Consider the following 14,015-nt stretch of genomic DNA (forward strand, 5'->3'; position numbering starts at 1 on the left):
TGGCCTCGTGCGTTTGAAGTTGAATGGGGGTCATAGTTGACCTATCGGCCATATTGAGTTGGCCTAAGAGCATCCACAGCGAGTTGTTCGGGGGTGGAGGTGGCGTATAGGGAGCGGGTTCGGGAGCGGGTTCGGCGCGACGGCAGTTGGCCGCCGCCTTCTTCCTTCCTTGAGGTCGGCGTTGGGAACCGCTCGGGGCGTTGGGAACCGTTGAGAATGGATATGAGAGAATGAAGATGAGAATGGATATGGGAGAATGAATATTGTGTAGTTTGATGTGAATTTTTGGGTGTGAAAGTGAGGGATTTATAGATGAAAGTGTGTATTTTTTGGGGAAAAAAATAAAAAAAAAAGTGGTAAAAAACGGTAATAAACGGATATATTTTTTTTGGGAAGGAATTTTTTTTTAATTTTTAATCGGTTTTTTAAATTAAAACCCGATTTTTAATAAAAAAAAAATTCAAAGGCAACGGCTATGCCGTTGCCCAATTGCCGTTCGCCATGTGTCCTGCTCGCTGGCACGGCGCTGCTCAATGCATCGAGCAGCGCCGTGCCAGCGGCGGCGAGCCTAGTCCTTGCCAGCGGCGCGGACGGACGCGGGGCCCAGCTCCACCGTTGTGCATGCTCTTAAATGCGAAGAAAGGCTATGCGGCCACACCATTAAAGTATCAATTAGATGTGCTCCGTGCACGTAATATATCTGAGTTCGAGCACGTGCACATACTTATTGTGACGCGCACTTGTTGTGCCTCCTACTAACGTGCTTAGAATCAGACCACATTAAATCAAGTTATCTAAGGTTATACATAGTCCATTTACAAATTTCAGTTAGATATTACTATTCATGTGTCATGCCAATATCTCAAATCATATAGTGAATACCAACATTTTAACAATTAAATTTCGACAAGACCTTTACTAATTAGGGCTCTATCATTTATCTTTTTTATTCTAGATTTTATTAATTTTCACTTGCATATAGTATTAATTTAAAATATGCATAGTCCAAATAGAAAATACTAATAAAATTAAAAGTTGAGATATATTTAAAATAATTAGATTTTTAAAACTTTGAATTTCTAGGCTCAAAATAAAACCTCATCTTCCACTTTCACCATCAGATTTTATAGAGATCAATAATAGTTCTCTGTCTATGTATATAATATCTGAGGCTTAATGTGTGGCTTCTTCTTCTTTTCTTTCTCCTTATTCTTCTTCTATCCAGTCAACAACTCCATCTTCTCTTCAACAATAATAATAATAATAAACTTGGATGAGAGGCGCTCCCTAATTGCATGACAACCACATGTGAGACACTTTTCTTTTGTCCAGATGGTGGCATATTAGAAATGAGTCATTCACACCTTTAAAAGGTCTCATAAAGAAGAGAATTATCCATAATTATATAGATGAGACGTGATCATTACTAAGTCGATTTAAGACAATATTAGAGCATCCGCAATGGGGCGGATGATAGGCCGCCCGATGCCTCGGCGCGCCATCGTCCGCCACTGTGGGTGTGCGGACGATGCCCGATGCATCGTCCGCGCCCTATAGATCGTCGGCGGACGATAGGGCATCGTCCGCGCCATCGTCCGCCCACTGTGAGCGACGCAGACGATGGCGCGGACGATGCAACGCGTTTTTTTTTATTTCAAAAATTATTTTTATATAAATACCCCCTACCCTGCATTCACATTTTTAACATTTCCATTCACATTTCCACTCTCAAATTACACTATAAAATGGATTTCGGTGAATACCCAAGTCCGAATAGTCCGATGTTTGGGGGTGGTTATTTTGCATTGACATATTTGAAAACATTTAAATTAATTAACAAAACAATAGTGAAACATATAGGACGGCTTATAGAGCGCCCCACTACAGGTGGAAGGGTAGGAGGATAAAATGACGATGTGGCGATGCATAGGGCGCCCCATTGCTAATGCCCTTAGAGCATCATTAACGGGCCAGGCCGGGCCGCAAAAAGCGAGTCCCGGCCCAGGCGCGGGGTTAGACGAGGCGGAGATGCGGCCTGGGCCGGTCCCGGGGCTGCAGTTGCGGCCTGGGGACGCTCCCGGGGTCCGGCCCGGGCTAGCGTTGGAGGGTGTCGGGACGGGCCGCAAACCCCCAAAATTTATTTTTTCTTTTTTTTTTTGATTTTTTTGCCCATTTATACTCATTTCTTCAACATTCTTCCACCAATTTCTCCATTTCTATCCTCTAAATCATTTTAATATTTTTTGTAGGACTTGTAATTTTTATTTTTTAGGGCTTAATAATTTTTTTTAGGATTTGTAATTTTTTTTCATAGGATTTGTAATTTTCTTTTTTCGACTGTACAATAAATTTCCCGGTTTGAATTGTTCAACGTATTGCATTTACGTGTAAAATAGGTTGAAGTTGTGAATAGTATCATTTATTAATCGCGGTCCGGGTTGTGGCCTGCAGGGTTAGAGCAGTTGGAGTCTGGGCTGTAACTATAGGGAAATGATGACGTGAAGGGGACTTTGGGCCTAAAATGGTGATGAGATTAATGATGCCCTTAACAAGATTTAACATGACAACATGCACATATGGCTGCGTCACTAATCCGGACTTTCTTTTTTTATCCACTCCACTGCAGATTCATAAACACTAACCTTCCAATTTCTAAATTTGCAATTTAATTTCAATAAAATTCGAATCACTACAATTAAAAAGATAGATAGAGAACTAGTATTATAAATTTTTGTTAAAAAATTGACAAGTGGTTAGATGTCGCCTTCCAAAAGGGGACAAAGAGGTAGGAAAAGCTGGTTAATTGTCTCCCAACCGCATCATGTGACATCCCACTTTGTCCCCTCATTCTCTATTTCCACTCTCCCACTCAAATCCATCCCCCTTTATTTATCACCAATTATAAAGATACATAGGTTTGCTAAATATAGGCGAAAATAACAAACTATTGTAAATACCACTATTTAAATTGGAGTACTCATATTTTTCATTGAACGACTCGAATTCTAGCCACTCATTTATTTGCTAAATCAATCATTTATAATTCAAGATAAAAATTACTACTACATGAGAGTTAATAGTTTTGTGTAGAGTTGAGCTCATAGTGGTAATACTTCATTAAATATTATTCTAGATTATTTGTAGTAGTATTTAATTTCTTTTACTTGAAGTCCTAATTTAGAAAGAATACCAATCTTTTAGGAATGCGAAACATCAAACAAGCAAGGTTGAATAACTAAAAATACTAAGGAATGAGTATACGTCAAGTTATAACAATAATTTGGCATATATATTAGATATATATCAGCGTGAAGTAAAATTTATGCTATTTTTCAATGTTAATAGTATGTTCTAAAAATTACTTTAATGATCAATTAATTCTCAAATGCAATAAAAACTACAGTATTTCTTTCACTTTCAAATTATCAATCAAACAAAAGTGGAAGCCATTATTATTTCACCTTTCCAAAAAGTTGAATCATTTTCTATGGCTTCTTGCACAAGTTTTGTTACAAGGTTTTTGTATTTTTTATGCTATTCTATAAAAATACTTGTGCCTCAATTCGGTGAAGAAAGTCATAAGTATTAACCAAGTTTCTTTTTCTCTATTAAATTGAGAAGCTTAATTGGTAAAAAGATCAATTAATTTAAAAGCTTTAAATATTAGTATAATGTTATTATGAGTTATGAAATTTTATAGTTAATAGCATTATTATAAATGATAATTATGAAATAAAATAATAATAATAATAATATAAGGTTATTATGATATGATTTTCTTCAAAACACATGTCACGTTATTAATATGTCTATATTGTTAATTCAAGACTAAGTATCTAATAATATTAGTTAATCAATCGAAACTCCTATGGAGTACTATTAATTAAGTTTCTTTTTATCAAATGGTAAAGAGAGAGCAAAATAAAACCAGAGATTACGGACATTAAATTAATTTTAAAAACCATAAATAATAATTGGTGTTTGATATTTATTGGAGTAGGATAAGATAATTTAATTTGAGGTTTGAGTGGGCTACACAATCCGACAGCATTTTTGTGAGATCCATTTTATGTTTGTGCATGCGTGTAGCTACAAATCATATTATGCCAATTATCAAACTGTACAGTATTATACACTTATTATATCATTTAATTTCATTTTATTTTAAAATATCATATGCTTTTTTTAAATGGGGGAAACATCATTTTGACAATTATGTTTCGTTTGGTACAACTATGATGACGGGCTTTGAATAATTTTGTCTTAAATTTTGAATAATGTTGAGTAGTGGAAAACTTTAAGTAGTTATATTTGCTTTTATCTGTCTCTATATTATTGGTAGTGTGCATATATTAAATCTTTATTTGAACTAAAAATTCATAGAGTAGAAATAAAAAAAATATATGAAAAATTGAATATAATTAAGAAGTGCTACATTCAGTGTAAAGAAAGGGGTAATTTTTTCTGATAAAGTTAATTTTTGCTGCAAATACAATATTCTCATACTAAAAGTGGTTTTTATTCTAACCAATCCATTTATATTCTCATATTAAAAGTGGTGTGTACTCTAACCAATCCCTTTATAAATTTACAAGTATATTGACGTCTCCTTATGATGATATTTACACTCCATTTAATAATAATAATAATAATAATATAAATAGTAAAATATATATTAGACAGTTCTAAAAATGGACGAATGCAATACAAAGCAATTCAGATCATACAAAAAAGAAATCATATAAATAAAGATAAACATTCTATCCAAAATCACTCCTAAAAAATAAGGTTGTAGGAACATTACACATTCTCACGCTATCGGTTATCCTAATCCACCAACACTAAAAATAGCAAGAAACAGAAAACACGATATAATCAACAAACAAATGATAGCCCTAAATTGGATTATCTTTTAAGTTTGTCTTCCCAAAATAGGGAAAATTAAAATTATAATTTCTCCTTTTTTATTACTCTTCTTCTCTCTCTCATATGTGGAATATAACTCTATCCCCACACCAAAATCAACTCTACTATCTCTGTCACACATGGAAGGTCCATAGTTCTTCTCTCCGTTGTACGAATTTCTCCTGCAAATCTCTCCTTTTAGCTGCTCTGCTGCTAATTTACTGGTAAATTTCTTCCTTACTATGTATGAGCTGCTTGATTTTGGGGTTTATATTTTCCTACCTATGTTTCTATTCCACTATTTCTCGAGAGAAATTTCCTGCGTTTTGTGTTTTAGCGTGTTGTTAATATGCTAGCTTCTTCAATTTCGTCTCGCTCTTGTGTTTTTTATTTATTTTTTGGTTTCATTTCATTTCTATGGAATATAGTTGTCAACATTTTTCACATGTTTTAATTTATGCATTTTCTCTGAAGTAGTAGGTTTTGGTTCCATTTGGTCAAAATCTGCTGTGGCGTCTTTGTTTTGATGATTTCCTTTAAGGGAGGGAGCTGTTAGATTTAATTAATGCATTTAATTTTCAACAAAAATACAGCAATAATTAACCATTGAAAGTGCTCAGTTTTCTGTTTAATCTATGTTAGTATATGAAGGTGTTAGCTTGGCTCTGGAGCTAAAAGCTTCCATGGCTATGGTTTGATAGATTGAATACATTGTCGTACTGTAGGATGAGACTGCGAAACGACGATCATTTTAAGCAAATCCATGGTTATGTTATGCCAGAGTAGGATTTTGAGATTTTGATACTCTGTTGTTACCTGATTGCAGTGTTAGTTTGGGTTTGAATTATTGAAATTCCGGATCATAATAACTTGTTGCATTTAATTTGTTGTCGGAGCTGTGTGAGTTTTCTGTTTCCATCGAGAAGGGAATAAATCTGATGTAATCTGTGTTTTATTTGTAGTTTTACTGAGTTTATAACTAGACTACCGCATAAATCTTGATGTCTGCGCCTCTGCTCGGTGTTGGTGGGGACGAGTACCAAAGCAACATTACCTTGCTGGATTCTTCCTCCTTAGAAAGTGTCTGCCAAAATGGATCAGAACTCAAGGAGCGTAACTACATGGGGTTATCTGACTGTTCATCCGTTGATAGCTCGCCATTATCCAACACGCCAGAATACAGTCCGAGTGGTCTCAACTTAAAGGCCACAGAACTAAGGCTTGGGCCCCCGGGATCCCTGTCTCTGGGGAGGCATTCAGAGCATTGTCCCGTGAGTTCTGCTGCAATCGATGAGAAGCTGCTGTTTCCTCTTCATCCCTTGAAGTCACTTGTTACAGGAAACAAAAGAGGGTTTTCTGATGCTATGAATGGAACCTCAGAGGTGATTGGGGAAGTGTAATTTATCAATTCCTTTTCTATTCCCTGATTTGTATTGTAAATCCTGAACCTGTCATGTAGGGGAAGCATCTCTCTGCTTCGGAAGTTGATGCTGTGCTCTCTCCTAGGCATTCCTTGAACCCCATTATCAAAGCTTCAAAAGAAGTCTCTCCAACACAACCAACTAAGGTGAAAGATGCGGTATACCAAGGTGCTGCGCTAGAGATGCCTCATGCTCCTACTGAGAGCCGCCCGGGTCATTTTGCTGCTGCAAATAATAACTATGCTAGTGCCCCTGCTACCAAGTAAGTCGTAATAGATGGTAGGAAAAGTACTGTATACTTTGTCTTTGAGATATAAAATTTGTGATTACATTTCTTGATCTCATACTCGTCTTGCAGGGCACAAGTTGTTGGTTGGCCACCTGTCAGACAGTTCAGAAAAAATACTCTGGCATCGACCTCAAAGAACAATGAAGAGGTAGATGGTAAGGCATCAACTGGTGCATCCTTTGTGAAAGTGAGCATGGATGGTGCCCCATACCTAAGGAAGGTCGATCTCAGAACTTACTCTGCCTACCAGGGACTCTCATCTGCTCTTGAGAAAATGTTCAGCTGCTTTACGATAGGTGAGTTATGTTGCTGTATGGGTCGATTCTTTATAAGTTAATACCGCTATTTAAGTTCTTTCTAGAAGGAAAAGTCATTGTCATTGTATGATGCAGGCCAGTATGGTTCCCATGGAGTTTCTGGGGGTGAGATGATGAGTGAGAGCAAATTGAAGGACTTGCTAAATGGATCTGAATATGTTCTAACTTACGAGGATAAAGATGGCGACTGGATGCTTGTTGGCGATGTTCCTTGGGAGTAAGATCCAACCACCTTCTGTTTTCTAGTTGTTTTAATTGGCTTTCATCTGCCAGTTTACATGATACCATATGTTGATGATTTTAATTTGGTAGTTCTGCACATTATTTCAAGACCTAATGCACCTCTAAATTGATTACCTAAGATATATGGTTGTAGATGGTAAATGCTTAGAAAGAAATTGTGAAGTTTGCCCTATGATGGGGTTACGGCTTCTACTCATTATCATTATGTGTCATAAAAAGTGAAGTTTTATGCTTGATATATAATCCAATATCACCTCATAATACTAGAATCCCTGATAACTATTTTACCTTGCTTGAACATAATGTTTTATGAACTGCAATACTCCATATTTAATGTACAACCAATTATAGATGGGCTTCTTGGATATTAGCTGCAGCCTCGATTAGTACTTAGAACTGCCTTTACTTTGTGTCATGTGTTACTGCAAGGTAGTGAATGGAGTCATGCCATGGATATACTGTTCTGGATATTCGATTGGTGAAGCCTAAAATATGATTCTGGTTGTTCAATTGTCAAGGCCTTGGATAGTGTTCTGGTTATTTTTACATTTAAGTTGTTTTGAAACATGAAAATTGTTTGAACCTTGAGACTTTATAGTAATTTGTGTAATGTGGCATCACTCTACTTTACTTATAGGATGTTTATTGACACGTGTAAGAGGCTGAGGATCATGAAGAGTTCGGATGCAATTGGGCTAGGTGAGTTTATATTTTGTTCATAGTTTTGATAGAATCTTGCGCTGTTCAACTTTTCTCATATTCACGAATGTTTACAAGATCAATTGATTAATCATCAACCAGAAAATCATGTTGTATTTCTAGATATTCCTGCCACTTAGTGGCTTTCATGTATAAATATGAAAGTCTATTGGTGGAGGGACCCTCATGATCAAATTCTAAAAAATATTCGTTACCGTCGTAGACAAGTTAATTTTTCATGCTTTAGCTCTAAATCCATGGAACGATATACTTGATTAAAATATCTGGTACGTCTAAATTGGCTTTCAGAAACTGTTCTGAGAAATTCACTTTTAAGATCGTCTTAGTGTGTCATATGGTTTGATCGTAGAAGATTGTTATGTTTGTTTTCATAGGACACATTTGGTTTACTCATTTACTCATGCTTGAGATCACAAATGGTGTGATCATCTAAGAATTACATTCTTTTAAAACGAGGTTTAGGATTCAGACACGGGGGGTTGTTTCTTGGGACTCCGAACTTATTTGATTCAACATTCTTTGTTTCTTAGCTATCATAGTAATTTTTCCTATGGAGTATCTAGAAAGCCTAATCTGTGGAAGAATTGAGTGATGCAATTGCTTAAGTAGAGACATGTTAGTGTTAATGTAACTCCTGCATTTCATAGTAAAATATTTACTACCCGGTTTCGCTGATCACCCTGTTGATATTAAACATGACATTGGCGAACTTACGTGCAGCTCCAAGAGCTGTCCAAAAAAATCAAAGCAAGAAATAATGCTCGACATGAAATGGTCCGTTCCAGTCCAGCATTATGTGGCGACATTGTAACTCGCTGTAGGCTTCTTGCCAAGGTGCGGTAAGTCGTATATTTATTGTTGGTTTTTGGATAGCGGATCGTTGGCAGGTGCTATGTCTGGTTGTTATATTGCATTGCTACAAAATTTATTGTGAAGCTTGTAATGTGATACTCTACTTATTGTGTGGTGTAGAGTGTGGATGCTGTTTTGTGTATTTACTTATCAAATACTACTATTAGTTTGTAAAGTGCATTTCTTATCGAACTTGATTATGTGTGCTATTTAAAGACTGCGTTTGCTGCTGTTAGTATTATTAGTCCATTTCATTTTTATGCTTGGATGCAATTCGTGATATTTAGCATTCTCTTATATTGGATATAAAAATCAAACAGATAGTGAAATATCTCGATAAAAATAATGTGTCATTTTGAGGACATTGAGTATTGAATACCAAAATACTAGAATAAGGGCTTTTAAAGGACGACTAGAACTATAAATGACAAATTACGCTTTATTTCGTACTAGACTTCGGGGTTGTTTGGTCGCTCAAGATTAATTTTTCTCGAATTTTAATTGTGTTGGATCAGTGAGATTAATAGTATAAGACTCAATCATCTGATTTATTAAATGGACATCAACATGCATGCCAAACAAATTAATTCACCTGCATATATTTGATTTTTTAGATAAACACCTTGTTATATAAGACCGAAGGTATGAAAAATACCTTGATGTTTGAATCTTCAACTATATCAACATCACAATATGGGTAAACATGGTTTCGTTAACCCACTGAAAAATGAAAAATGAAAAATATACTAACAAACTAGTAGTAAAATCTAGTAAAAACTTTTCCCATTCTAGTAAAAAATTAGTTAGAAAATCGGAATGTTGAAAAGTCGCATACTTTTTCTATTTTTTCAGATTTTTTTTTGTTACCTTTCTTTGAATCAACCGAATATAGAATTTTAAAATCATGTACATATAAATATAGGTTTATCAATTTGGATTTCCTTCTAATATTAGTGATTTTTAAACCTTTGTGATGATGCATGAGAATCACATTCAGTTACGAACTTACGATTAATAATTTCCACTTGCCTCTAAATGAGATGCGAAAAAGTTCTTACATTAATTGAAATTTTAAGCACGATCTTTTTCCCAGAATAATCTAAAAAGCAAACGTCTAACAATATTTTTTATTTTGGAACATTCTAAGATAATTGAGTTATTATATTTTCAGCAAAAAAATACTAGTATATCATTTTTCTGTTTAATTCTTTATTTTATTTTATTTCAATTCATTAACTTTATTTTTCTTTTATTTAACATACTGTACTAAGCATCTTATTTTTCAAGGAGGATCACCTACGACATTTCCTACTTCATCTCTTATTGTATACACACAAATATGAGTAATATCATATTTGTGTGTATATAAGTAGGGGTGGGTAGGTACGGTATACCTTACCGAAACTACCATACCGTATACCTTACCGTAAATACGGTATGCGAAAAAATCATACCTTTACCTTACCAAAGTTTTCGGTATACCGAACTTCGGTATACCTTATTTTCGGTATGACGAATTTCCATACCGATACCGTACCTCATTTTCGGTATACCATACCGAAGTTCGGTATACATGACTTTCAACATCAATTAAAATAGAAAATTAGAGTTTTTAGAATATTATTTATATTTTATAATTTTAAAAATAAATTAAATATAATTTATTCATAATTATATTTATATTTCACAATAGATTTTATAATTTAAAAATATATAAAATATATTTTATATATAATTGTGCTTATATTTTTGTGGTATATACCTTAGTTTACAGTATATACCTTAATTTACGGTATATACCGAATTTCGGTATGCAGCGGTATACCGCGGTATTTGAAAATCCATACCGTTACCTTACCAAAATTTTTCGGTAAGGTATCATACCGTACCGAAAGTCACGGTATACCAAAAATTCGGTATTTTTGATATTTTTTCGGTACGATAAGGCCGGTATTTCGTTATTTCGGTATTTTTCCCCAGCCCTATATATAAGTAGGAAATGGACTAGGAAATGGACTAGGAAATGCTATATGTGATCTAAAGTGCTTATTTTCTATCTCTGTACCAAAATAAAGGTAGAAATAATATTTGGAAAAAGTAAAAAAAAAATATATTAGTAGTAGGGATGAAAGTGGAAATAGAGAAAAGGCATGCATAGGCGACACTGACACAATCGAGTGCAGATCACGTGCACACGAGCCTCTATTAATATGTAATAATCAGTCGCCACGTGGCACCTATTCAGCACACCCAAGTCACGAAGTCTATTCAATTTAAAACAGAACCACAGCAAAGAAAAATAAAATAAAATACAATATTGATAGGATAAATACATTTAATATTATACTATTTTATATTTTTATCTTACCATGAGTATATTGTTCGAATTTGTAAGAAATTTTTTTCATACATTGTGTGATTAAAGAGGAAAAAAGTTTTGTAAACCATTAAATATTTTTTATTTTAAATAAAAAATTTGTCCGACATTGTTTGATTAAAAGTATTTAAACCATTGTGGGCTCGGCGGACGATGGCACGCGTTTTTGATTTTTTTTTTCGAATTTTGTCTATTTAAACCCCGTTTCTCATTCACTTGTTCATACGAACATCTCGCCTCTCTCATTTCTCTCATCTCTCACATTTCTACCTCTCTCACATATCAAAATGAACTACGACGACGACACTAGTTCTAGTTCCTCGGAGTCAGGTAGTCCGACCTCAGAAGCCTTAGATGCAGCCGTTGAAGAGGCCATGGTGGAATGCTTAGTCGAAATGCAGCGCGAGGAGGCGGCGGCGGCGGCGGCGGAGCAGATCCACATGCCTATTCGACGTCGGACGGTTGTCCAACGCGACCACGCGGCAGCTCACCAACGTCTGATTACAGACTATTTTGCCGAGCAACCAAAGTGGGGACCGACCGTTTTCCGCCGCCGGTTTAGAATGTCGCGTTACATTTTTCTTAGCATTGTCCGAACTTTGTCGTCACGTGATGAATACATGACGTATCGGAAAGATGGCGTCGGCAGACCCGACCTTACACCGTTGCAAAAGTGCACGGCTGCACTCCGTCAGTTGGCCTACGGCACCACGACGGACATTTTCGACGAGTACCTTCACGTCGGGGAGACAACAGGCCGGGAGTGGCACCTATTCAGCACACCCAAGTCACGAAGTCTATTCAATTTAAAACAGAACCACAGCAAAGAAAAATAAAATAAAATACAATATTGATAGGATAAATACATTTAATATTATACTATTTTATATTTTTATCTTACCATGAGTATATTGTTCGAATTTGTAAGAAATTTTTTTCATACATTGTGTGATTAAAGAGGAAAAAAGTTTTGTAAACCATTAAATATTTTTTATTTTAAATAAAAAATTTGTCCGACATTGTTTGATTAAAAGTATTTAAACCATTGTGGGCTCGGCGGACGATGACACGCGTTTTTGATTTTTTTTTTCGAATTTTGTCTATTTAAACCTCGTTTCTCATTCACTTGTTCATACGAACATCTCGCCTCTCTCATTTCTCTCATCTCTCACATTTCTACCTCTCTCACATATCAAAATGAACTACGACGACGACACTAGTTCTAGTTCCTCGGAGTCAGGTAGTCCGACCTCAGAAGCCTTAGATGCAGCCGTTGAAGAGGCCATGGTGGAATGCTTAGTCGAAATGCAGCGCGAGGAGGCGGCGGCGGCGGCGGCGGAGCAGATCCACATGCCTATTCGACGTCGGACGGTTGTCCAACGCGACCACGCGGCAGCTCACCAACGTCTGATTACAGACTATTTTGCCGAGCAACCAAAGTGGGGACCGACCGTTTTCCGCCGCCGGTTTAGAATGTCGCGTTACATTTTTCTTAGCATTGTCCGAACTTTGTCGTCACGTGATGAATACATGACGTATCGGAAAGATGGCGTCGGCAGACCCGACCTTACACCGTTGCAAAAGTGCACGGCTGCACTCCGTCAGTTGGCCTACGGCACCACGACGGACATTTTCGACGAGTACCTTCACGTCGGGGAGACAACAGGCCGGGAGTGGCACCTATTCAGCACACCCAAGTCACGAAGTCTATTCAATTTAAAACAGAACCACAGCAAAGAAAAATAAAATAAAATACAATATTGATAGGATAAATACATTTAATATTATACTATTTTATATTTTTATCTTACCATGAGTATATTGTTCGAATTTGTAAGAAATTTTTTTCATACATTGTGTGATTAAAGAGGAAAAAAGTTTTGTAAACCATTAAATATTTTTTATTTTAAATAAAAAATTTGTCCGACATTGTTTGATTAAAAGTATTTAAACCATTGTGGGCTCGGCGGACGATGGCACGCGTTTTTGATTTTTTTTTTCGAATTTTGTCTATTTAAACCTCGTTTCTCATTCACTTGTTCATACGAACATCTCGCCTCTCTCATTTCTCTCATCTCTCACATTTCTACCTCTCTCACATATCAAAATGAACTACGACGACGACACTAGTTCTAGTTCCTCGGAGTCAGGTAGTCCGACCTCAGAAGCCTTAGATGCAGCCGTTGAAGAGGCCATGGTGGAATGCTTAGTCGAAATGCAGCGCGAGGAGGCGGCGGCGGCGGCGGCGGAGCAGATCCACATGCCTATTCGACGTCGGACGGTTGTCCAACGCGACCACGCGGCAGCTCACCAACGTCTGATTACAGACTATTTTGCCGAGCAACCAAAGTGGGGACCGACCGTTTTCCGCCGCCGGTTTAGAATGCCGCGTTACATTTTTCTTAGCATTGTCCGAACTTTATCGTCACGTGATGAATACATGACGTATCGGAAAGATGGCGTCGGCAGACCCGACCTTACACCGTTGCAAAAGTGCACGGCAGCACTCCGTCAGTTGGCCTACGGCACCACGACGGATATTTTCGACGAGTACCTCCACGTCGGGGAGACAACAGGCTGGGAGTGCCTGAAGAGATTTTGTAGGGGAGTTGTGGAGGCCTACGGCGACACATATTTGCGTCGGCCGACTGCCGTTGATTGCCAGGGCCTGATGAAGATGCACGAGACGGTGCACGACTTACCTGGGATGCTAGGGAGCATCGATTGTATGCACTGGGAGTGGAAGAATTGTCCGACGGCGTGGAGAGGCCAATTCACTAGTGGATACAAGGGCAGCCACCCGACGATGATCCTCGAAGCCGTCGCTGACCATCGGCTCTGGATCGGCATGCTTACTTCGGCGTGGTCGGGTCGAACAACGACATTAACTT

At 36.9% G+C, this 14,015-nt stretch overlaps 1 protein-coding gene across 1 annotated transcript; it reads left to right on the top strand.

The window, feature by feature from the left end:
• Positions 1 to 4,972: 4,972 nt before the first annotated feature.
• Positions 4,973 to 8,982, top strand: LOC121753958 (auxin-responsive protein IAA8-like). Its single transcript, XM_042149270.1, has 7 exons — positions 4,973 to 5,129; positions 5,868 to 6,287; positions 6,365 to 6,588; positions 6,685 to 6,911; positions 7,008 to 7,149; positions 7,813 to 7,874; positions 8,616 to 8,982. Exons 2-7 carry the CDS (start codon positions 5,907 to 5,909, stop codon positions 8,651 to 8,653), a joined length of 1,074 nt encoding a protein of 357 aa, XP_042005204.1. The 5' UTR covers positions 4,973 to 5,129; positions 5,868 to 5,906; the 3' UTR covers positions 8,654 to 8,982.
• Positions 8,983 to 14,015: the final 5,033 nt, after the last annotated feature.

This window comes from Salvia splendens, chromosome 1 (genome assembly GCF_004379255.2).
Source record: "Salvia splendens isolate huo1 chromosome 1, SspV2, whole genome shotgun sequence".
NCBI lineage: Eukaryota > Viridiplantae > Streptophyta > Magnoliopsida > Lamiales > Lamiaceae > Salvia > Salvia splendens.